This window comes from Neodiprion virginianus, chromosome 3 (assembly GCF_021901495.1).
Source record: "Neodiprion virginianus isolate iyNeoVirg1 chromosome 3, iyNeoVirg1.1, whole genome shotgun sequence".
In the NCBI taxonomy this organism is placed as follows: domain Eukaryota; kingdom Metazoa; phylum Arthropoda; class Insecta; order Hymenoptera; family Diprionidae; genus Neodiprion; species Neodiprion virginianus.
In genome coordinates, this window is record NC_060879.1 from 38,736,655 (window position 1) to 38,764,044 (window position 27,390).

A 27,390-nucleotide genomic window follows, 5' to 3' on the forward strand; every position below is an offset into this window, starting at 1 on the left:
CGAATACAACAGGTTGGACTAAAATACCGCCATTTTTCACTCACTTTTCACAGCAAGAACCCTAATTTTTCACTTACTGTTAGTGTGGCTAACAAACTGTCGAGCAAACCAAACGTACTGTGTGGTAAACTAGTTTGAACTCCGGACTTCCTGATCGTATAGCGCTTCTTCCTCATACGTGAAACAGTATCAGATTTGATGACGTTCAGGTGGAAAACAACGACACCAATAACCAACCAAAAACGATCGAAAAGTAGAACGGGCGATGATCATCAGTATACGCCATTGGTACCCACGTGGTACGGGAGTATGTATCAATAAGTTAGAATCATAATTCTCGGGCAGCTGAAACCAGAGAAACGGTCAACGGATCTCACATGGGCAGGTGCGAGAAGATGCATGGACACCGAAAGGAGTGCCGCTTATAGTATTGGTAGGAATGCACTCGGCATACCTCTGAGAGACCTTAACGCGACGTGTACATGGACCAGAGTATAACAAAGGAAGACAATCCAAACCATGCAGGGACATTCGGCGTGGAACGACTGTCACCAGTGACAAAGAATACATTGTGTCAGCGACGTTCGTGATGCCGTCTTGTTCTCGAAAATTCGCGGCTAACTAGCATCGCGCATCTTGGTAGGTTTCGTTATGAAACACGGTAGCTACACAATGACGTCCATTTTCAAGCGACAGTTGGATAAAATTTTCATCATCGGTAGTTAATGACTTGCGATCGCATGATTCAACAGGCGTGATGTTAATTTCGTCGTTGTTATGAATCACGCGCGTGAATCAGTGTAAGGTGTAAAGATTGAGACCAAAGAGTTGTGATGAGCTTTGGTAAACAGGCTTCTTATCGCGCTGTAAGTCTCAACGTGATACGTAGGCATTACCTATACATGTATGTATATTATACACATCCACACAAAGGTTGGAATTGGAACGCAACGTCGCTAAAGCCGATCTTGTCAACGGACATCCATTGCTAGGTCTTCTTTGCCACAATGGAAACTTGTCAAACCAGAAATACTGAACATCAGCTGTTTTAGCCTTGCCAAGGTTTTTCCGCGGCGTGGCTATTCAGCTGCAACGGTCTTTGTAACGAGCGAAAAGGATGCAGTGATCATGTTTTGCGTTAATAGAAATAAAAACGAAATTACACTTGGTCCAGGTAATTGCGCTACAAGCAATTATAGTTCATGTTAGCTTTCTCGTATTTTGACTACACCAATAATAAGATATTCACAAAAATGTAAGCTTGTTTTTCGCAAACTGAACACAGTGTTTCCTCACCTCGCCCTGAATGTTATAATAACAAAAATTTGCGTCACATTTACTAACAGAAATGTAACAAATAAACCAAATATAAAGTGGATCCGTTGGGATATTATATTTAGTTAAACTTTTTCAACAGTGATAACTGTAATGGTGTTTCTAAAGTTTTATTTTTCTGGACCTTCAAAATATATGCTAGAATATTCAGCACGCGGCGTGCTATTTCAGTAGGTACCTGGCACACGGTCAATCAATAAATAAATTACCACCCTCGCGTTTTGTATATTTAACATAGACTGAGCAAGTAAATCATTAGAAGACCGCTACTCGCTAGCGAAGGCGACGATCCGCGTGCTACGAATTCGATTTCAATCTACAGCAGACGTACATATGTTTTCACATGACGCGAACGCATGTTTCATACTTGCACGCATATGCGAGAAAATGAACGACAGTTTCGCGTTAGCTAAGATGGTTTATTTTCACACTCTGAAGAGTCCGCTGTTGAAAACTGCCGCGATGAGCGAAAGAGTATAAGAGAGATTCTTTCACGGCCAGTACTCTGGAAACTTAATAGAATCACCACAGACAGTGCGTTGTTGGTCATCCTACTTATATCATTCCAATGGAATGTTACATTGGCCTGATATACTGTCAGTGTTGAATGTTAAGGGGGTGACATGGTCGATTTCGACGTTGACGTATCTCCAAATATCCAAGTGCACGTATCGGAAACGTGAAAAAGGACTCAACGTCGTAACTTTGAATAAAAACATTCCAACACATTTTCATTTGACGTAGGAACAAAGAACCTCACCTCTTTAACCATAATTCATTGTCAGTATTACTTGCAATATGACGTAAATCCGACATTTCTACATTATAACGCGTAGTTAGAAAAGGGATATGTCACATGGCAAAGTCGGACCCAAAGTTGAGTCTAAGGAAACCACTTCAGAGGCGTTTCCTTCAGCTGGTCGACGACCATCGTCTTGCGTAGACAAAAGGGAAAAGGCAATTGTCACGTGGAATACCAAGAATCGAAGTCAGTTCACAAAGAGAAGAATTTCGTTCGTGGTGCCATGCTGCGGGGCCAGGGGACCAGGAGGATGAAGACAAGGTGCGGAGGAGGAGGAGGAGGAGGAGGAGGAGGAGGAGGAGGAGGAGGAGGAGGAGGAGGAGGAGGAGGAGGAGGAGGAGGAGGAGGAGGAGGAGGAGGAGGAGGAGGAGGAGGAGGAGGAGGAGGAGGAGACGGAGAAGGAGAAGAAGGAGGAGGCGGAGAGGGCGACGCCGACGGGAATCCGGGGGCAAGTTTGTGTATCCGACATGCCGGGAACCCAGCATATGCCGTTATACTTGCGAGGTAAATCTAACCCAACCAAACCCAACCGGCGACTGTTACGGGCAAGGCCTTCGACTGCCGGGCACCTTGGCCGAAGGTGTACCTCACATCTCCCAGCATCTCGCATCACTGACCTAATCAACAGACAGAAAGGAAAGGGGGCTAAAAACATAAAAAAAAAAATTATCGCGGATACGAAAACGACCAAGCGTTATGGTTTCCATATCGAACGGTATTCTTGGTAAACCTCAGTTTCCTTTTTTGCCTTCTTTATTTCTTTTTTTTTTTTTGAAAATCGTGTCGGTTAAACGGCGAGTGAAAAACGTCTGGGTCCGTGAGACCAAAAAAAAAAAAAAAATGTAAAAAAAAGAATCGTCATTCCCTCACCTTGATCGTCACAAGTTCTGACGGTATTTCAACGAATGAATGTTAAAAACTTCCGTTGTTGCAACGTGAAACATGTTCTCACACTGGACGAACAAAAAGAACGGAAGACGGGGTCGAACCGGCGGATGTCGAGTTAGAAACAAAAGATAAACAAAAAGACGCTTTGGTACCGGACCACGTTTATACCACTTTTTGCCCATCCAATTATGGATTCGTAATAAATGATGCTGGCAATAACGGCGAGGTGTACGGAGCAGAAAAGAAAAATGACTTGTGTGATGTTCGGTGTAAAATCTTGATGAATTTCGATAGGTTCGGATCTACCGTATGCATGTATAATACATATTCTTCACATTCAGCTCGACTATTATGGATTTCCGGCTGACTTCTTAGTGGCGTCTTAGTGTCTACGCGTTTATCGATTTAGCGTGAGAAGAAAGGCGAACTGACTTTCGCGAGGTACGTAGCAGAGCGTTGTCGTAGCGCCGAAGAAGAAGAGTCCAAGAGGCGGAAATTGAAAAAGAAACGACTTACCATAGGATCGCGTAACCGATATGCCCGAGCATAAATTTTGAGGTTTATCGCACCGGCGGATATCTCCGTGAATTTAACCGCACGGCAGCGGAATTGCATGACGGAAAAAGATACGTGCTGCTGAGTTTGCTTGTTTGCGATAGTCGAGCATCGTTATCTTATTCTTCTTCTTCTTCTTCTTCTTCTTCTTCGTATTCTTGTCATGGTTCAGACTATATCGGTGTATTGAATCTATATCATAAAATCGTCTCCGGGGGAGGAAGAGAGATACACGGAATGGTAATGGCCTGCTACAAGAGGTTTGTTCCAGTATCCGAACACAGATATCGTATACACATACAGGACATGCACGGAAAACGTGACCAAGGAATAAATATGGTTTAAATGTAAAGAGGTCAACAGTGAGAGAGCTGCGGGAAGAAGATGCTTGAATCGTAAGAGCTGCCGTGTCTTTTATTCATGCACATAAGTATTTACTCAAGAACGTTGCAATTCGACCATAAGACGATACCGAATCAGGAACAAACCGTTTCCGTCCAAGAAATGAATGCACGTTTCTACTCACCATGATATTTATCGTCGGTAAATAGTTCATTGGGTATATACCAATAATTCTCTGAAATGATTCCTTACGTTCGAATCCAGTATCTTATAATACTATCCGAATCCAACGACTGCCAAAGCTATAAAGACACGATCGGTTTATGGAATACAAACACAAGTAGTAGGACAGGATCAAAGTATTATAGGTAGAGGAATTGAGAAAACAAAGCAATTTGTCATTAGGACATACAACGTAATCTACCCTAGAAGAGGATATCCCGATGTCGTTGTATGATACGTTAGTGCTTGCACGTGGATAGCAATTCTGATATTCGAAACTTGAAATTCGCATCTACTCGGAAAGTTTAAGTATCCAAATAAATCAGTGCCCTACAACTATTCGAATAGTTCGGATAGTACCGATACCCGGATTTGATACGTTGGATTTGGAGGATCTGTGTTGCTCATATAAGCAGAGTACCTGAAAAATTGGTAGCTCTAAATACCTATGTATTATATACATTGTCTCGGGATTCACTAATCGTCTTAGAATTATTACAGATGATATCCGAAAGCCAGAGGCTAAGGACGCGATGTCCGCACCGCACGTTTCATACTCGCGGCAAAAGATGTACATAAAGTACCGTACGCATAATATAGATACACCGATGACGGTATCGAGGTGTGAAGTTAATTGAATATCACAATCTGTTAGATCGTTTGAGAGTCGACTTGCGATTAGCAAAATTATTTTTACGTTGGCGAATACGTCAAGAGATTTATCACGGGGGATCTTACAATACCTTACACACGTTTGATCAAATCTCGTACCGTGTAACCACGACGAACAAGTCGCATGTGGTTTTTATTGCCAGAAGGAAGTGTCCGACCAGACTCTGCGAATACCGATTTTGCCGAGTTACCTAAAAGTCCATGCAATGATTGAACTACCTTCGTACATCCGAAATTCACGATCGTTCGCAGTTAGGGGTTCAGCTACTTTCAATTACACACAAATCTCGCTAACTATGGTCCGACAATCGTTATCTAAAAAACCGCCAATTACGAGATACGGTACGCAACACGTTGTGCATAAAATACGTCCAGGCATACGTCAAATCTACTGTTACAATACATTTTCACTTGGCTAACTGTAAAGCACAATCCATCCACTTAAGCTCAACGGTGCTGTGTAACCTACTGCTGACAGAATACCCACTACGTGGATATACTCGCCTACGTCACACGGTTCGCGGTGCCTCGTTCGATTGTTGTTACACGTTATTAAGTGCATTCAAACTGCACAGCAGTGAACACACTAATAATACTGCATACAGGGATGCGGAGGCGTTTCAGGCAGGATATCCTTATGCAACACCGATTCCAATGCGCGACGAATTCTGATTCGACTTCCATTATTTTCGATCCCCAACCGAATTGACCGATAATTTATTCACGCTGGTCTGCACGGGGGCTGCAATAAGGCAACCTGTACAAGCACGCGTGTGCCGAGCTGCTGTATTCCCGGTACCGATGGTCTCACACGGTGTATGAGGATTGCGTATCACTCGTCGACCATTATGCGTGAACCGGTACTTTTATATTATATATCTATAGTCTATACACAACACCTTCGTGGCATATATACGGCGTAGCAAGTGTAGTAAGCCAAACACACTCGATGGTTGCAAGCACGCATCGGCATGAATTGTACGATAACGTGAAAAAAAATAATTTTTTTTTTAGTCTAATGGTGTATGACGCGAAGGAAAAACTATGATGCTGAGAAGTGTGTCATTAATCGGAGAAACCGTCTTTTCATTTAATCTTCGCTATCTCTCATTCGTCCTCTCTAGTTTAGCAATTTGGTAGGTACAAATTTAATACTGTTAATCGTGATACTACGAAATGGTTATTGATCAGAGGATGCGCTGAGTTAATGAAAACATTTGAAACAGCGACGAAACTGGTGGAAATTGTAGGTAACGTACAACTCGTCCCTTTTTGTTCGATCAGTTTTCCAACTTCGAGACTCGGAATTAAGGATTCTTCAATGTCGTATACTACTGTAGTTTTTCAGAGTAGTTGCTGTTTCGACAATTTAAGTAAAATTGACACCTTGATTACGTATTTCTCATGATTCCTGTAATCCTAAATAATTTCACACGACAATCTTGACGATTACTGATGCAAACTTTAATCTTAATATTAATAGAAGTTCTCGTACTATTCTAAGCGATAGGCGATCGGAAAATTGTTTCGAAATAGTGCGTGAGCTTCGAGCATCGGGGTGCGGGTATCTTTTCCTGGGTAATATGAAAATCGTGGTTGAGTGATTGTTGTATAAAAGGCGATAGAATACAGGGGCGATGTTCGCGTGAGGTGATCCCCGGGTGGATTAATTTATGCCCGTCTCGTCCGGCAACGTCGTTCTCTCTTATCTTCTCCTCTTTCAACCCCTCCGATGTGTATACATATAAGTCACGGTACTCAAGGAGTATTTCCGACAGTTCCAGACCTCGCCCTCATCGCGATGATGGAAGACGCGAAAGGGGGAGTGAAGAAGATGACTGGTGTAAACATTTCGATTTAGCTGAATCGTCAAAAGCGAGGAGGAGTCTCAAGGATCTGGGGACCGTTTTGTCCCGCTCCCAACCTCTGACCCCTTCCTCCTATTCATCAACCCCTTCACTCGTGATGAGTTCGACCCTCGCTCCTGAAAAATGAAACGCACCCTGTGCACAGGATCCTCAGACTGTGGCAACGATGACGCACAGCCGAGTCGAAAGTTCAGAAAAATTAACGCCCGTTTAACGGTTTCCTCGTTTTATAATTTGCGGATTTTTAAGAAAAATCAATCAATAATCGAGTCTTTTTGAATTCCTTGCCTGTAATTTTGAAAGACAGTTTTGATCGGTCGTTTTCCAAAAATGTCTTGTGTCTGCGTTAGCTAACTTTTTAATGGTTTCACTTTCTCTTATCTAACCCTTTGAGTCATAGTGAAATGTAGGAATTCTTACTACCTATTTCATATCCATTTTTTGTATATTTATAGAAATTTTCAATATATTTCTTTGCGGTTGTTTTTGCTATTTCTGATAGAATACTGATGGGTTTTCAATACCCGAAAGTAATTATTGTGATATAACGTTAATTGTTATTGTTAGAAACAAATTGATTGAAATAAACTTGTGAAAATTGAAGGAATAATTTGATTCCTAGAAAGTTACCCCTCTACACATATCACGTTTCACATAAATTATAAGTTTTCGGGGTCGCCGATTATGAATCTGAAATCGGATTTCAAAAATTCAAGGTGGCGGATCGAATATAGCGGACAAAAACTTCAAATACGATCGAACCTGGAGAAAAAACTCTGTCCAGGGGTTTTTGGGGTTGCTGACACCGAATCTGAAATCAGATTTTGACAATTCGATACGGAAAGTCAAATCAGCGGCCTCGAAAACCCTTGCATAGAGTTTTTTGACCGTTTTCGATCAAATTTGAAATTTTCATCCGCTATCTTGAATCATCAAAATCTGCTTTCAGTTCCGTAATCAGCGACCCTAAAAACCATACGATACTATCTTGTAAGAAACGTTGAGTCAGCACAATAACGTTTGACTCAAAGGTTTGACTGGAAAGGGCGAAAATATGCGACTGTCGATGAGGAGGCCATAATTGTGGCCATTTTTTTAGCCTATCGGAAAAGCCTTTGCGCTCGAAAAGCCTCTTTGTCTGATCGTGAATTTTGGGAACGGCTTTCCAAAGTATGCGAGGGACTGCAAATCGTCTCAGGAATAAAAATATTCACCCTTAAAGCGTAATTTTCGTCCGTCTGGCGATCCCCCGCTTTTCTCTCATCTTCTTCGCACACTTTTTTCCCCCTTTGTTCCCACCCGCTACGAGACGGCGGGGGCGGCGCGGCGTTCCGCAACACCATCGAACCAGCAGCAGCAGCAGCAGAGAGCTTTGGAATGCGCTCATATTGCATCCTTTGTGCTCTGCAGCCAGTCGTCTATACACATATAGACACACGTATATAGCAACGTCTGAACACAGCGTTCCGCAGATTATACATGTGTAGGTGGACGTACGTACGCGCATTAACAACGCTGAGGAATTTCCGGAATGGGGAACAGCCGAAGGGCCGAACACACATTTTCGCATATTGTGTACAGAGGTGCAAATACGTGTGAATCGTTTTTTCTGTCTACTGAATAACAGGGAGAGAAATCGCTCGTCGGAATTTCTTCGATAAACGTATCGAACAGTTTCCGGGTTGCATTTTCATACGGATCCTTGATCAGTGAGGCGAATACGGATTACTCGGTTCGCAGGATGGACGAAAGATACTAACGATATGCCTTGAGAGAAATTCATGATCTCAGTTTATCGCTTACGAGAGCCGATCACCCCCCAAACTGACTTTTGAAATGTAAATGTTGAAAAATCATTAAAAACGTGTGGAATTATTGTAAAATCTAGCACAGTCGACGATGAATAGCTTTTTTTTTTACCGAGCGTTCAGAAAAATTATCATTTTTTCTCGATCATTCAAGATTTTCCGAAGTGTAACGGCGCTGCTACAGATATAAATTAGGGCGTAATTTTGTACCTGAGCCGGAGCGGTAAGTCGAAACGAGATTCCTTGTGCGTGCTATTTCTCTTTTTTCTCTATTTGGCAAAGGACGCGAAATATTTTCACGTACCAACGCTTCGCCCCGTGAGGTTGTTTCACAACGGATCGGTTACAGTACGTATATATTTTTGTTTTTCATTCTGTTTCTTCATGATTATTATTCCATTGAACGAACCACTCCTAAATAATTAATACGATAGTTACGGTACCCGTACGCATTTAGGGTCGTTACATACGTTTAGGTCAATGATTGGGTCACGTATTACACAAATATACATCATGGGCACGGTAAAACGGGTGCAACGTCCTTTAATATCGTCAATATAGTAGAATGATCACAAGTGATAACATATAAACGAATCAATACCAGGGTAATAGTTCAATTGTCGCAGATAAAATTTTACTCGCAAAGATAAATGTGAAAAATATGTATATGTATTACATATACGTATATCTGAGTGAAACGACAATCATAGACTTTTGTTAGTTGGAAAATACATTTTTTATATTAAATACAACTTCTCCGCACGTGTTGGCAAGTTTCAAAATTTCTCGATACTTTGTTGATTATACGAATAGATGAAAACGAATTATAAATCCATAAACAAAAAGAGAGATTGATTTGAAAATTCGTTTTCACTTTCAACACCCCGTATAAGAAAGCGTATAGGAGCCACGGCTATAAGACTTGAATGAATTTGCTCGGGCGCCAGAGGGTCCTGTTGGTAATATTAACAGGCCAATCGTCGCATCCGGCTTCAAATAAAAACCGCTTTGTATTATACATATGCATGTGCATCATACAGGTATACGTGTACCTACTAACTCGTATTGCGATAAGAAGCTCTTCCTGTTCGCGAACTTTACACTTTACATCACCCTCCAATATTACGTTGTTACGTATTACAGACGTGTCACACACACCCCAATCTTGTTGTAAAAATTTGTTCGGAAAGATACTGGGCAAAAAAGCACAAGTTACAGTTTGGAAAAAATACATCCATTTTTCTTTTCTCCCTCGTTTCAAGACAATTTATTAATATTCACCGCCTGATATAAATACGTTTGAAATGAAACGAGAACGTACAATATTGCACATTCAACGCTCCTATAGATTTATTACCTTTTTTTTTTTTTCTCTCAATTGTGGAAACTTAAATTGTAACTCAAATCTATTTTTCAAACCGCAAGTTTTGCCCGCAGAAAATAAGCGAGAGCGTAAAACCTCGCAAGAGCAACAGACTCTCCGAGTTCGTAGTAAATTCGCTCCATCATCCGTTAGAATTGCCATAAATTGCCGCGAATTGCCGTAAATTACTACAAGTCTTACGATGATAATAATAATAACAACAACAACAACGACAACAAAAACAATAGCCGCGACTTTACACGTGGTGCATGCGGTTACAGCAAAAATTGCATACAGTCTTTACTACAATCTACTTATAAACTTGTATCGATTACCGTGTATTTTCTTGTCAAAAATTGATAAAAATTTTTTTTACTTAACACGAGAATGCGATAAAACTTGCACACGTATTTTTATTTATGTACGTACACATTCAACGACGAATGTATTCGCAGCTAGATAAAAATCTCTTTTTCTTCTTCGTTGTTTATTCTCACGTCTTCCAAGAATTAATTCAGTATTGGCATCAGATCAAACATTTTTAACAGCCTCGGATGAGGCAGAGTTTGTGTAAACGCAAGTTTTCTATTTATAATATACCACTGCTATTTACTTTTTTATTTTAATTTTCCATTTATCTTCCAAGTCCGTGTCAAATAAGAAACAAAAAAAAAACAAAAAAAAAAAAAACACGAGGGTCGAAGACCTGGCACTAGATTCCACATACCGATTAACGTATTTTCGCATCTAGGTGTGAGCAAAGTTATGCCCTATATATGTATATATACTAGACTGGGCCAAAAAAAACGAAGAATTTTTTTTTTTAATGGTACTGTAATAACATTGTTCATGACGACAAATAAAAATGATCCTAAAAGTTTGAGCCCTTAATATTAATATTAAGGGGTGTATCGTTACAGCTATTGATTTTTCAACAGTTACCGCATTTTTTTTACCCAAAATCCGTCAATTATCAGTCTGAAAAATGTTATCAATCCATATTTAAAAGTTATTCGACATTGAAGTTACTTTTGAATACAATTTCAATGTCGAATAACTTTTAAGGGAGAGAATTTCATGAAAAATGTCAGGAGACCTTTTTTGTAGAGCATCAAATTTCCCACAAAAATAATGGTTTGATCTATGAAGATATTGCTTTTTCTGGTAATTACAAAAATCAGAAATTCAAACAAAAATTTGAAAAAACAAATCAATGTTTAAGGCACGATTACAAGGAAACGGCTCGATCTACGTCAATTTAGTAAGAGAGCTTTTTTGTAGGAAATTTAATTTCCTTCAAAAGTATAGATTGATAAAATTTTTCAGATTGATAATTGACGGATTTTGGTTAAAAAAAATGCGGTAACTGTTAAAAAATCGATAGCTGTAACGATACACCCCTTAATATTAATATTAAAGGCTCAAACTTTCAGGATAATTTTTATTTGTCGTAATGAACAATGTTTTTACAGTACCATTAAAAAAAAAATTCTTCGTTTTTTTGGCCCAGTTTAATTGTATACAGCAGAAATCTTGCCTATTTCTTACAATCATAATATCGAAAATAATCGACTCTCGCATCAACCGATGAACAAATTAACGAGGTGAAAGTTATTAACAGTAAGGAGGAATTAATCGGGACAAAAGCAGAAAAAGAGCTCTTCAAATTTTTTCAACAAATCGGAGGAATTATAACGATAAAAATATACATATTCAATGGCCCGCAAGTAAGCGGAGTCGGAATTCAAATGACTCAAGGTTGTTGTAATGCAAATTTCAATGATTCGCACGATTGAAGGATTCGAGGAGGCGATTCGACGGGAAGATCATCGTGCAACAACTAAACGCAACGAGCGACGCATAATGAGAAGTCGTTGCACTCCTCTTCTCCTCCCGCAGAAGGATAAGGTAGCCGTCCTCCTGCAGAGTCAACCAGGACGACGAGCTGCAGGATATATCTAACTATCGCTCTCCTCCAGCACAAGTTGGTTGGTATAGACCAGGTATGCGGTATTACGGAGATGAGGTGAGGTGAGCTCAAGAGTGCCTTGGGATTGAACGTCATTGAGCTGCGTGTCCGCAGATACACACTCGAAGAGATCTCGGCTCTTCTATAAGCTGCGATGCAATTGGAAACTGGCTTGATTTCTACTCTTCTGCTCGCAGCGTTGAAGCGTCGACGTCTTACGGTTTAACCCTTTGCGTCACGCATTATTGTGCTGACGGTAAGTCAAATTTTAAAATATAATAGTGTTCTGTGATTTTTTGGGTCGCTGATTGCGAATCTAAAAGTAGATTTTCAAAATTCGCGACAGCGGATCCAATATAGCGTGACGAAAATTTCAAATTTAATCAAATATGATCAAAACACCGTATGCCGGGGTTTTCGGGGGTTCCTGATTGAATTCGCTGTACTGAAGTTTCGAAATCTGATATCAGATTCGTAATCGGCGATCCCGAAAACTTGTAATTAATGTAAAACTTTCTAGGAATCGAATTGTGCCATCAATTTCCACGATTTTTTTTCACTTAATTTGTTTCTAACAATAATAGTTGACGTTATATTGCAATGATCACGCTAGAGTATTGGAACCCTGCTATCGGAAATAGCAACAAATAAAGCGCAAAGAAATATGTTGAAAAGTTCTCTGGATATAAAAAAATAGACGTAAAATAGATGGTAAGAATACCTCATTTCCACTATGACTCAAACGGTTAAAGAAGAAACACTTGCATTTTTTTTGACCATCGATATTCCAAACAGTGCAAAAAAGTTGATTAGCATCTTGTTGTGCATAATTATTTCTGCGTCTAGATACATGTAATTGTCATCTTCATCCCATCTTCCTTCTCATCTTATCTTATCATATTAATTTCTGACATATCTTATTATTTTCAGCGATGAATTTCCTTTTTCGAATTTCTTGCCGCACTAAAAGTAAGACAGCGGAGTCAAAAATAGAGACAGCCAAATTAGCCAATCAGCGTTTTAAAGGTGAAAAATTCACCTTCATTTCGATTTTTTAGAAAAGTTTTTACCATTTTTTATTTTGCATCCAGTATGCATTTCGGATTAAAAACTTGGAAAATTCAACGCTTTTCTTCTGAAAAAAGTAAGGCTTTTACGGATGAGTAAATATGGAAGGGGTAAAAAATGTAAAAATTTTTTTTAATCATTTCGATTCAATTTGAGGAGTGTGACCTTCGAAATTCGATTTCACTCTTCCGAAGGACGAGTCTAATATACATACATGTAATGTAGTTATGTATATATATAACTCAATTGTTATAATATCGTACAAGGCGTCGATTCGCGATGATAATTAGTTTCGATTCAATTATTGCTCATTGTGTGACGCATTCGTTACGCGCTTATGACTGACCGAATAGGTAAGTCGCCATTCCAGTGTCCGCGTTCGCTAACTTAACGATACGTACGCCACATGATAAATTGCGTCAGAAATATTTGCCAGTGTCTTTAATTATATAAGTAATAAGCTTATTTCGTGAGAGAAATTTCACTCACGACGACAAAGTTTCTTTTTTTTCTTCTATTTTTTGTTTAGAAACGGACTCGAACCTAATTTAAAACTAGATACACCGCGAAAGCGATATTTCTACAATAACTCTGGCTGGGAGCAAAATTATAGGGTCGATTTTTCAGAGGTTCGTCGTTGAGGGGTTGCGACGAACCTTGAGGATGTTTGCGAAGATTGGAGAGATCGGAGAGGAGTGCAATTAAGGTGTCCCACAGGAAGTCGACGCATATTCGAGAAAACCGCATTCCAAACCACAACGGCGTTCAGCTTAGGTATACATAAAGCGCATGTGTGCGAATGCAGCGTATAATACGTTACACGAATACGCATGCGTGAACACATAACGCCGAGGTACGATACAAAAGCCATTCTGCGTGCGGGTACGGCGAATCTGAAATCGTAAATTCCGTTCCATTCAACAATTTCAGCTCTCCTCTCGATGCACGCACGCGAAGAAGCGAAACGCGAGAATTTTCTCTTTCCTTTTCTCACAAACTCAGCGTGAAAATTGACATCCCGATGTAACGAGAATTGCCACGAGGAAAAATCGAAGTCCTCGTTCTCACAGACCGCGTGCTTACGGTTTGCTTGCGTTTCTTCCTCTGTACGTGCGAATATCTACATCCGTTAACAAGCCGAGAAGGTCGCTAATTCTTATTCCGATCGCAGAGTTTTTGGTACACGGACAAAATAATCACGTCTGTCTGGCCTGCGGAGTGTCATACGAACACGATTCCGACGCAGGATTACGTTTATCGAGTAACGAAGAATTAATTCTGCTGATTCTCAATCACGGAAAGGAATTTTTACTTTACTTTCCTTTTCGTTTCAATTAAAAACGGTTCAACTGTCATTCATCATCCTTTTTTAAAAATCTATATTAAACTTTATCCAACTCGGCGCGTTTCTTTCATCGCGTATAGTATTTGCGAAGTGTAGAAAATTCGTGTACATTCGTACATGCAATAAATTACACACCGACCGAGCTGAATAAAAAACTTCCGTTTGTTTCTTGCTACATTACGGCCAGCGTACGATGATAATAACGATGATAATTGCGCGGATATATGAAAAATAAACTCTTTTCTTATTACGTCTCACGGTCGTGGGTATAAAATAATACATATAACGCGTAATTAATTAGATCTCGTTGCAACGTGCAAACCGCGAATGGACGAATGCACGCACGGCGTGCATGCAGAGCCACCTTATTATGCATCGTGCATTGCACGGTGGTTGCATAAGACAAACGAGACGCGGGTATCAGATTACAATGGAAACCGTTGTCAAGGATATATTTCGACTTCACCTTCAGCAGCAGCAGCAGCAGCAGCAGCAGCATGGACCGAAGTTTCGCGTATATCGGATGCCGAGACGTCTGCCTGCCATTGACACCGGCAGGTTACAGAATTAATGAAATTCTACACCATCGCCGTGCGTGCGGAATGACACAGACACGTATGTACATGTATACGTATATACACGGCATGCTTGTAATTTTTTAAAGAGCGACGTGAGAATAAGAAGAGAACAACTCGTGCGTGTAATTATTTTTGGCATATCATAGGCGTAATATAATATTTTTTTTTACATACAACAGATGCACCGAGGCGAGGTGAAGCTTAAACCGCGGTCTGATAATAAAGTTTCGGACTTTCCTGCAGCGTAAAACTGTCGTGAATACAGGATTTTTTTTTAACACGATATTCAAAGTTTGTAGAAGAGGAATGAAAAGGATCGATGAGGTAAAACGAACAAAAGAAAATAAAATAAATAAATAAAAAATGTGTCGTGAATTTAGTTAAAGACCAACTAATTATATTTTCGAGATTGGTTTTTATGTACAATTAAAAATTAAAAGGAAAGAGAAAAAATTCTTTATAATGTAAGCCTGCACCGATCTTTTCAAAAATTTTAAAAGTTGTTAAAATTTTCTCGATTTCTCTAAAAGCATAAAATATACAAATAACATTCGTAATACCGTTTCAACGTTATTATCGTAAACTAAATAACCCCGTATCGAGTATTGATTACAACAAACGAATGCATGTATAAATCAACGCGGTATTACAAAAACCAAAGTCGTGTCGAAATTGTCGTATTTATAATACACGCCAAACTCTCCTAACTAAATAAAACGTGTAGGTATCTGTTTGAGATAATGCGTAAATAAATAATTATTCATCACGCAGCCGCATAGAGCGAATCGCACGTGTCGGATTAGTGAAATTCAATCCGTAGCACGAGTAACGCCGAGGGGCAAATTTTTTTGCGGATTTTAAAAACATGCCGTTTTGATTTCTCCTTTTCCCTCTCCTCCTCCTCCTCCTCCTCCTCCTCCTCCTCCTCCTCTTCTTCTTCTTCCTCACCTTCTCAATCTCATTCTTATTCTTCTTATTCGTATGCACCACTTGCGAGGATACGTGTGTCAGCACGCCAACAGCTCTGCAGAGAAGAGCCCCCAGATATATCCTTCTCGTAATCGTTTTATTGCTAAAACTGTTCATCGAACCAACCGCCTGCCTCACAGAGTACTTAAGTAAGTACCCTGTGTCGATTCCGATGCGCACCTGATACCTCTCGAATCTCAAACGGGTATCGCACTTTTTATTCGCCATTCAACATCACCGCTTCCGCGCGTTTAATTATTTTATTTTATTTTTTTTTTTTAAACTTAGTTATTAATTTTTTTAATTCTCTTAGATTCGTTTCTGTGTACAATTTTCGATATCATTTTTTCTTTTTCAGAATATATCACATTTCGTACGAGGTATGCGGTTGAATATAAAAATATATGTCATATTATACAAGCGCTGTGCGTAACAAATATGCGAAGAGAAGTTATCGATACCGTGTAACTAGGCAGGTAGAATAATAAACGCGGGCATGTAAACAAACTCTTGTAATACTTTTGAAATTTTTTCAAGTAGGCAATTCGGTCAGCGTAAATTATGTTATTATACTATACCTGTACAGATATTATAACCGAACGTTGTAACCTCAACAGTACGTATATTTATTTACCCATGTTTAATTTAAACCGCTGCAGCACGCGAGAGCATTAAATTCGAATTAAGTATACGTAGTATTATTATATTAAATTTCGTACGCGTGAAGAATTTGTGAAGAAATGTGCATGAATATTTACACGGTTCGTATTGTATTATCAACGTGCGACGTTTGTATCGATGATATTTGATAACACAGGTCAACGAAAAAAAGCCAAATTCTTTCCGAGTTCATATCTGAATCGACAAATTTCGATTCTATACATCGAACGATAGCCAAAGTCTTAATTTATTACTTATAAATTTTCCTTTTGTCTTTTTTTACGTTGATCGTTGAAATCGAAGTGAACTTTATCTAATAAAATTATTTTTTCTCTCATTAATTACGTGGAAGAAATCAAAATTTCACATCTGGAACCCATACTTAAAATGAAAGATTGAGGTCTTCAAAATGGGAAAATAATTTTTACCTCACGTGTTTAGCAAACTTTATTACATTGTGTGGACGGTATAATCGCAATTCTTATTTTCCTCTCAAAATCGGTCGATATATCAGGACATGCTTTAACAGAAATCTTTGTATTTATTTATTTATTTATTTATTTATTTATTCCTTGAATTCTCAAACTCTCGACACAAGCATGCAGGAGGAGTTATATAGTAAAAAGCATCGAATTTCCGGACGTAAAACATTCAAGGCCACTGTCGTTCACCGTGATCACGAAATGCCGATGGCGTCGCTCGGTCGATGGACGCCACAGCGGCGGTAGATCGGTTGGATCGGTTGTTCGTGACACGCACACACACACACGTGAAACAACGGTAGTTGTTGAATTACGAAAGTCGAAAGTATACCGCGGTGTATGTATACTATACTTTTCTGCACTGACTGTACAAAATCCACGCCTCGTTATTCGAAAGAAACGATACAAGGCTTTGAGAAGGAAGAAAGAAGAAATAAAAAATTACGCCGATTTTCAACGAGTACAAATAATATCATGTGAATATTCTGTGAGTTTCAACCATGCGTTTTTATAACCGTTATTTATGATGTATATGAGAAATCAATTTTCTTTCACGGAGAATTAAAAGTCGAAGGATAAAATTTTCAATTCTAATATTACTGTTTCTGGACGAAGATGGATTGCCGATTGATTTGACGATTGGTAGATAATCAAGACGATAGTTTCGTTTGTAATATCGTTGAATTTACTTGCGATTTTCGTTTCCGAAAATACTATTGGACACTCTCAGAAAATGTTACTTAGGTGTGGTGAATAATAATATTCAATAGAAACTCGACTGTATCGTTATAGATTTATGCTCTGTGGTTTTCTCGACTGGTCAAAGTTCAATATTACGTTAATTTTTACCGCACGTTGTCGATTCGTTGAATCGGAACGTTGCAAATCTGCGGTTATTCGCGGCATAATTGATCGTACATAAATATTGTACGATTAATCAATTTCACACACTCTATAACGATACACACGCGGAAGACGAAGTTAAATATGTATAGAATTGGCTCAGTCTCTACAGCCGTAGTTACTGAAACCCAAATAAAAAAAAAAAACCAGCGTAATATCGAATTGTATTGCACGTACCTACTTTGTAATGGAATGCTCGTAAGCGAGGTTGAGAAACGAGCCGATTGCGATACAAGTGAAAGAAGAACCGCAGAAAATTTCAACTCTTGCTTTTCCGCACGATTTCTGTAATTATTTATACGGTAGCCAAAGATTCGGACCCAGATTCATTAACTATTTACCGATCTCGGTTACACGCCTGATTTAACTCCAATTTAAATTCGATCAGCGAGATAAGCCAGGAATGAATTGTGAACATTTTACAATATATTGAATTTATACGTGTATTACACACGCAGTTTTATAAATAATCGTACATTCAGGCCACGTGTGTTTTTGCGTAAATCATTTTTATTTCAATTCGTATAAGTGCGAAATTTCAAATCTATTCTCGTCAGAATTGCATATTTTTCCACCATCGAAATAGCTTTAGGACTGTGGAGCAATAACTAATAACCTTAGCAGATAAGATTCGTAGTTCGTTGAATTATTGAATCCATAAAGTCGAATCTCTGGTCACGCGCAGGATGAAATTGAGTGTAGATAGTTTTTGAATAATGTTACCTACGGTCTATTATGTAGAGTCTGTACTGTGCCAGATTTGAATGACCGGCCATCGTGTAGAGCGAAGTGAATGGACCGCAGACCGGATCTCGGTCAAGACGTCTGAAATTGAGTTCAAAATCATGTCTGACATAATCCGAGACTCGTCATATTCCCTGCAGAGAGGTCGAGTAGGTACGCATACGTATTGCAATGTCCGAGCAATTTGATGTTCGGATTAAGCTGAAAATTGTTACGCCCAAACTTATCACCATTTATCTTTTCTGCGCTTCGACGAATTACAATCACAGTTTGATCAATATTCGATTTTTCAATTCCTTCCATAATCATCGATGGACAGAAATTGTTGCGTTTTGAAGCCGCTTAGCTCCCATGACATCGAAGTCGGTAAGTTATCGTAACGAAATATCGGGGAAAAAATCAATTTTTCCTCAGTTTTACGATGATTTTTAAGGAACTAAGATTTCTAAATATGATTGTGTTTTGTTTTAATACGGTTTACTGAATTTCGGACAATTCCAAAATCGCGAAATAACGATTTTTTTTCTACTTCGATATGATCAGCTCCCTGCAGTCTCATGACGTAATTACAACTACAATAGTCGTTACTCACTGTCATGACTATTATACGCTGCATGAAGAATAGCACTGAATTTAGAATTCCATACATTCAGGTTGAATTGATGATCGATTATTATGCATGGCAAGGAAAGCTCTACTCGTTACGGCATCGACTGAATCATGTTCCGTCTCAGTCGTCAGTTTCAAATGGAACAACGGTAATAATACATAATGTAATATAGGCATATAATCTTGACTACAGGTCTACGCCTATAATAGTATAATAATATAATAGTCCATGGAAACAAACAAACAAACACCGGCTGTGACACGAATCGCTACAAATTGGCACCGTTCTTGCATTGAACGTTATTAAATTTTTTTTATACGGTGAATAATTTCGCTCGTTGTGTGCATCGCAAGTGGAGGTTAAACACACGGAAAAATTTCTCAACCGAATATAACATACAGCGTGAATCGTGAATCGTGATACGCACGCTTGCTTCGCCTCCATGTTTTGCTTCCTTCGTACGCCTTGTTTTCGTTTCGGTCTTTCACTCCTCGTTTTTTCTCTCATTCACCGGCAAAACCGAATAATCCGAACGACGTGTTTCATAAAACTACACAATAAGTGGGTAAGAATAAAAAGCGAAACACATACAGAGTCGTAATATTTCAGATCGCTTGTACGAGCGCGTGCATTTAGCGCTGACAAGTCGATATAAATATAAAACGAATCGCCTTGAACTCCGCTGTTAGTGTCCGCCTTGAACGTTGACGGAATTAGGTACCTACGAATAAATCGTTCGAGAACAGATCTCGCGGGGCTATAATAGTCGCGAGTGTTTGTAAAGAAGAATACAAAAAACGAAAAACAATCGAAAATTCACACAGTGTGAAAAGGATTTCACGATGCTGAAGTTAGTAACGTTAGAGTAACGAAGACACATTGGGGGGAAAAAATTACCATTTTGTAACTATTTAGTGACTTTCAAGCGGCCGAGTTTTGAAAATATGAATTACCGCATTTCAGAGATTCGTCAATGTTAAGGATACGTAAAAGAAAACGGGTTGTTCGAAACGTGAATCGTTACAACAACGTTACTAAATTCAGCCTCGTAAGATTTTTCAATAACCACGTGATCAAATGCGCAAGTCTGATGACTGATTAAAAATAAGGAGGTTTTGAAACTCGACTTACGTTTTCTTGCTGCGATGAGCGTCTCTGCCGCGGCACACAGAACAGCGGCACACCGTGCTCCTTTTTTCTCTCCAATATAGCGGCTTTCGGTCTCGGGGTTCACAAAAACAACAACAACAACAACGACAACGACAACAACAATATTTAACCGTGTAATACGGGCACCGTTACCACGCCCAAATGCGACTGTACCTGTGTTATACCTAGGTAAATAGGTAAATTCACTCTCAACAACAAGAGACACACAAGCACGCACGAAAACAAAAGAAAACAATAAAAAAAAAAAAAAAAAATCCAAGAGAAAAAGCACTATATTTATTTTTCGCGCGCAAACGTCGTTTGCTTTTGTTATTCACGTGATTTCGTCGTTGTTATTCTTCCTACAGTTACGACAAAGATACAGTAAATATGCAGAGCCTAGTGCACCACCGTAACAGGTTGTTTTTCCCCACCGACTTTATAGATTGTTTAAAAGATATAACACGAGGGATTGTTTTCGCTCCGACGCAGCACACGGTTGATTATAGTGGAAAACCACAAGAATAATAAGAAAAACAACAGACCGTCGATCAAAATCCCGCGTGCGTATTTCACGTCGTCGAGACTTGTGCTTCAAGCCAGTTTCCACGGAACTAGTTTCCACAACGCACAATCCCACACATAACACCTAAAACCGCTGGAAAAAAGTTTCGGCGGTAGTTTAAACGACGGTAGCGACGCAACGGCGTTGTACTTTTGTTTCGCAGTTTTCAAATTTCCCGCCAAAGGTAAAGCGGGAATCGCGGTATCCCGGATTCGAGATACGAATGTGTGTGCGCGCGTCTGTTTCACCAGCCGCGCTTCACTGATCGGCGTGTCAACGTAGTTTCGGTCGGTTTTCGCCGCCTTCTCAAACTATGTCACACTGTGTGTATATATATATATATTCGAACAAGTCAAACCACGCGAGAGGCGCGATTTATCACCACTGTCCAAACTCTTATAACTGCACAGGGGTAAGCGAGCGCACGGATCGAACCGATTTTAAAATCGACGATCAAAATCGGTTGATTTTACTATTCGCTGAATAATGTCCACGCTCAGTTATTCGGGAAAATCAAATACGCTCCACGACACGACGCACGCACCGCCGGCTTCGCAACCACAACTAAACAGCTCCTGGCTGCTGCTCCTTCGTCCGGCAGTCAGCACCGACTCCGAAAGCACCAGCCATCCCTACTCCTCCGATTTCAGTGCTACCACCACCCCTTCCCTGCGCCCCTCAGCCCCCCCTACTTGTCGCCCTCGCAGGCGAACGCCGAGCGCTGCGAACAATGCAAGCGCGCGTGCCTTTGCTACGAAACACCCGACGCGAGGCTATCCCTCCCTGCCTCTAATTTAAACGTACACAAACGATCCTTTCTGGACGGTTCTGATGCTGCTAGTTTCTGGTTACATGACTGCAACGCAATTGTTTTTATTCAAATCTTGGAATAATGTATAATGTACCGATTCAGCTGACTGCCTGATGGGCGAATGATAACTTGTTGTTTTGCTCTTTTTTTTTTTTCTTAATCATGCGGTTGAGTTTATATATTCAATAACAAAATGAAAAGGTGTGTTATTTTCATAGGATATATTATCAAGATCGTCGCTAAGCATGTTGTCGCGGGAATTACGAGACACTCGGAATTTCCGCGCTTTGTATGCATCAGGGTAGAAATTTCGATCAGAATCTTATCAAGCTTGTCTCATCAAGCCCTGATGACGATGAATCAGAATGTAACGTAGCGTTCTACATGGGATCTAGTAGAGTTTTCCTGACTCGCGCCTGATTAGGTATCCTGGCGTTGACCTGATCACGGTTGGGTGGAAAAAATTTCTGCGCGGGAAAACGTAAGGATTACGAACAAGGATTGGACCGTAAGTTTAATAGCAAGGAATCGAATCAACGAATGAAGGCACAAATTACTGTACACGATAATTTCGAGATACGGAATTGCGGAATAGTTCTTGGGTCCGTGTTTATACACGGATATATATTTGTATATTATTCAAGAATATGTTTATGCTCGATAAAAGGAATCCCCGTCCGCGTACTTTATTAATACGAAAATTTCGCAACGCATCGTGTGCATTATTTATATATGTCTAACTGTAAGATGTGTATGTATAACCACAGGATGAAACTGCAATTTTCATCGAAGTATATCGAGGACGAATAGAAACGAAAAAAAGCATGACTGACAATATGTTATGGAATTGTTCTGTGAACTGATCTTTTTCAAAGAAATCGTCGTATCACAACAGTCGGTTAAAAATACCTACGTCGGTATTATTTGTTACACGTATTACACACAATCCTGAACTTATTTACAATCTTTTTTCGATTCTAATTCTGTACGTCACTGCAAAATAAAAAATAGTTGAAAAGCAAAATAATGTGATTTATAAGTTTATTCCGCACATGAAATTTAATAACCGTGCAGACGAGTGAAATCTAATGAAATACCTTGTACCGTTGCTGATGCGTAATCACGAGGCGTGAGAATTTAGCACACCTACTACGTGATATAATGACGTATACGCGAAATATTCGACGCGTTACGCAGGAAGTTTTCGGCCGAATAAAACCGCTGATACTTACCGAATGATTTAAGCAAATTTTAAATTCCTTAACACTTGACTTGTTCGCCGAATGCGACGAGTACTTATCTTATATACCTTCGTGAAATAAAAATTTCCGAGATCTGGATAGGTACGCGCTATATAATACACGAGCAGCAATTTCCTGTGCCGTATCGTACGAGTTAAGCCCACTTCACGTGAACTGTTTAGGTCCTTTTTAGTCGGTCGTAGCGAACGTCCATAGTGTGAGTATCGGTATATCAGGTTGCGCAAACAGGCCTTATCTCACCGTAGAAGAGAGTCACATGGCACTTATAATATTATATGTATCCAGTATGTGAAATTTTCTTTTTTTTTTTACTTTTTACGGCTGTACAACCCTTGCCTGCACGTTTCCCCTGATTCTTGCTTAAATATTTGAGAGCCACGCGGCAGCCTTATCAAAAGCAATTCCCGCGAGAACCACACGGCATCCTTTTACAGTTCAGACTCATAGACAGCTTCCGCACCTGCCTTGCTTAATTACAGAACGAGCATTGTCTTTTTCTTCATTCTGGATTTCTTCATTTTTTAAACGACGATCCAAGTAAGGAGTCGTGCTGATGATCCTTGTACTGTTTTACGAGTCGCATTAAAATCCAATTTTGCGACGAGCCATTCCACGGACCAAGAAAGAACCCCCGGTATACGTATAGGTAATTTTAAATCGTAATCTGTCTGGGACAATCTCAAATTGCACGTTAAATTATCTTCACGCTAGTTACGTGCTTCAATTTTAAACCCGAAATTCTAGCGTAATCCCTGAAAAATCCTTGAATACTTACAATATTGTGCGTATTGCATAAGGGAGGATGTTGTGTGATAATGATTACAAAAATGCAAAAATGTCATTTATTTGGCAAACTACAATATTGTGTTGTAATAGAGTATCGGCATCTTCAGAACGTTTCATGTAACGTATATTAATAATTCTCCGTACGTTCTATCCCTTTCACAATATCCTGATCGATAAACCACTTGTAAAATTTAAAGACCTAAATTAAATGTTAAGATTCTGTTGGCTTTGATACCTATCTCCAGAACTTGTCAAAAGTCTAAATTGTTATTAAAAGGTCTGCAGGAATGTCCTTTGGTTAACTGCATCGTCACTTTACCGAAGGTTGAACGATTTTAGTGGCAGATAGAGTCATTACTACATCAACGGTCACTCATCTCAATGTTATCTACATGTATGCATGCATGAAGTTAATTTTATTACCCACAGGGCGTGAAAACTACAATTATACAGTACAAGCCAGGCTCGTCAAATGACCATACTAAACACTGTGTACTCGACATTCCAATTTTGATAAGCATCGCGGTCTTAATAACCAAAGGTGATATCGTTCCGTAATCACTTTTGTGGATTTAAAAGAATGTTTCGTTGGAATAGTTCAGTTCAATTTGTTACTCCACAAAAACATGGAGCTCTTGTTCGCTCGGAAAAGAAATATAGAAACGATGCGCCGGTTTCGCATTTAGTTTTGCAGACTGGTAACAATCCCGAATGTCATAATTTGTGAGTATCCCCTATTGCGCACAGAGACCAGCTGGTCCCATGACGAATTTAATGCCCTCTCAATTAGTTGACTACAAGTAAGGCATGCGACGTAAATTTTGAAACTCTTCATAAATGCAGAGGGCGTGCAGCTGCGCTCAAGTTTTTTGGTGTCATTGGCGTTACTGCATAAGCGACGCGTGTGGCAACGCCAAGATAAGATCAGGCTGCTCTTATGTGGTCTCATAGAGTTCGTCCTGCATGCTCCCGCATCTCTCTTACGATGTTTCGACCGAATCCGTCACTCGACCGTCACTTTATCCTACACGTCTCTCGTGTCACGGCCCTAGTTCTGTTAATTAGACAATTATATCATCAGAACGTTAGAACGGTACCACATTTCATACCAATTCACGGTCACTTATTACGTTCCGCATACACGTATACTTTCATGCCTCGATGTAATAATAATCATGTCCCAGAGACAAGCATCCTCCAATGGCAGCTTCGAGCCTTTGCTTCACGTTCTTGTGTATCATCCGGTTTTCCTGCTTGCACTTGAAACTGAGCATGTCTGGAAGATCATCCGATTCAGTATGCATCTGAGAACTAAAATGGAGGAATGACGTCGCGGTCGCGCGGTTCAAATTACTGGAATCAAGACGGAAATTGCCAGATGCTCGTATACTAGAATTCCTGTACTTACCGGACAGTAACCACTGAACTATTCACGTCAGGGTATTTCGACACTAATTTCCGTAATTCACAAAGTGAAAACGTCGCAGCATCAGTCTCTGACCTTAATTTCATCGTACAAAAGCGTAGCGAAAGCAATGATTCTTATCGTCTTTCCTACATCAAGAATAGTACCTTCAAAGAGAATAACTTCCGTGAAAAAATTTGCGTAACCCAATAATGCCTGATGTCGAACAGGGACGTTCTTCAGTTTGTTTCAACGATCTACCCAAAACTAATACCGAAACGAGCGAACTGCGACGTCCAACAAAGGGATAACAGTAACGATTCATGTTCGGGATTTCCATAGTTTAATTGACGTAAAAGTGCGGGTTCCCCTTCGCAATGATGTACGTTCATACCGTATGCAGATTACGAGGTAATAGCCAGAGAGAGAGAGAGAGAGAGAGAGAGTAGACAGCGCGTCTAGACGGCCGTTCATAGCTGGGGGTCAGTATTTGTACGAGGGGAATTCGGTAGCGTGTGCGAGTATTCATTTGCGTGGGTGCAAAAGCGTGGGTGTGTCCGTGCCGGACATACCGGACATAGGACACAGGGCACGAGGGGCGATCAGATAGGGAGATGCATGTGGGAGGAAGCTTCCTCCGGAATCCGGTGTGAAACCCGGCTGATGTATGTGAGTTCATGAATTCGTTGCGATAAAACTTTCGTCCCGACAAAGGAAGCCCGATCATGGGTGATCAACGAGGAAGTCGCGGGAGAAAAATACAGGCGACATCCTCCGGTCGGGATTAAAGCTGTTTAAATCCGCAGGATGTTCACCGTTTGTTGATAGTTCTTGAAGTGTTTTTTTTTTCTCAACCATTTCATACTCGACTTGGTCGAATTTGGTGCACTGTACGATGAACGAGGTATTGCTGGCTTCGAATTTTTTTCAGTTCTATGTCGGGAGAACGGGACTCCAATGCACTGCAGTTTGCTTCCGGGTCTGCGATTCTCGAGCAGTATAATCAGCCCATTCGAACGAAGAAGCTACATCACGGACTGTAAACAAACCGCAACGGGCGCCTAACGGATCTGCTCAATCTGACAATGAGCATGATTTGCTGTGTGGTTTGTACTGGTTCACGAACATCTGCAGTGCACCTATTCATACTTGACACGGAGAGGAACCGGTGCGTTTACGGAATTGGTGTTGGTAGGGTTGATCTGCCACGACGATAAACTGGATACATTTCATTTCAATTTATAGTACGGAAAAAAGTGAAATATCTGATAAGTGTGACAGATCAAAAAGCGATTTCAGGTATATTAGGTCGAATTTTAGTGTATAACACCTAGGTTGATGAAACTGCTCAGATAAGCGGTAGCCGATGACACGCTCATGAATGAATTAGGTGATTTACCGCCTCTGATAGAGCGATCCGATTATACGTGAGGACTCATTGATAATCGGTACCAACAACAGCGGTAATCACCGTATGGATGCGAAGCTTGTTTTAACGAAGGAAGGGTGTGTAATAACGATGACCACTAAGCTAAAAATAATCGATGCATCGATTAATCGAACACGACTCGATTGAATTGGCAAAAATGAATCAATTAATAGATTGTTTCATATTATTTTGAAACGGTGAATTTAAAAGTAAGGTTTGGTAAATTTCAGTATGTAATCTTAATAGCGGAAAAGTTTTTTTACGATTTATAGTTTCATTAAAAATATTTTTCAGTTTCACGTATAAATTTACCGTATCAAATAGGTACTCAGTAAGACGATGATACTGATCGATATTTTAATCACACGAATCGTTCACGTGAGTAAAAAACAAAAACTGATTTTGAGTAAAAATAATCGATTCGGTCGATGAATCGATTTTGAAAAATAATCGATTCTACTCGATTAATCGGGGGAAAACGAGCGATTTTATCGAAAATCGATCATTTTTGGTCGTTCTTAAGTGAGCAAGTCCCGTATTTTTCTGTAGTTGTAGAACTTCGAATTTGACCGAGTTATACTTCAGCGACTGACAATCACTGAAACGGCTTCCGCATCGGTTATGCGGACATGAACGTGTATCTACACGTGTACACGTGGGACTAATTGGCAGCTGAAGGATACGTTATTACGAAAGATCTGGTGGGGCTACCGGGAGTAGCTGGTTGCGCTTTGATATCGCACTGGTGTTACCACTTGCGTAACAGCGATGCAGCGAGCGTGGAATTGGAGAAATGGAAT

At 39.9% G+C, this 27,390-nt stretch overlaps 1 protein-coding gene across 4 annotated transcripts in view; it reads right to left on the reverse strand.

Moving 5' to 3' along the window:
• The window catches only part of LOC124301003 (signal-induced proliferation-associated 1-like protein 1), a 68,720-nt gene extending 47,223 nt beyond the window's left edge, over positions 1–21,497 (reverse strand). For 2 of the 4 annotated variants that reach the window (XM_046755580.1, XM_046755578.1), the window contains exon 1: positions 20,315–21,497. Coding sequence is in view for 2 of the 4 variants with exons in the window: in XM_046755583.1 (XP_046611539.1) it covers positions 7,899–8,078 (180 nt within the window). In the remaining 2 variants the exon portion in view is untranslated. Of the gene's footprint in view, positions 1–7,898; positions 8,103–20,314 lie in introns of those variants that run through there. The other 2 variants (XM_046755583.1, XM_046755579.1) reach the window with 2 other exon arrangements.
• Positions 21,498–27,390: the final 5,893 nt, after the last annotated feature.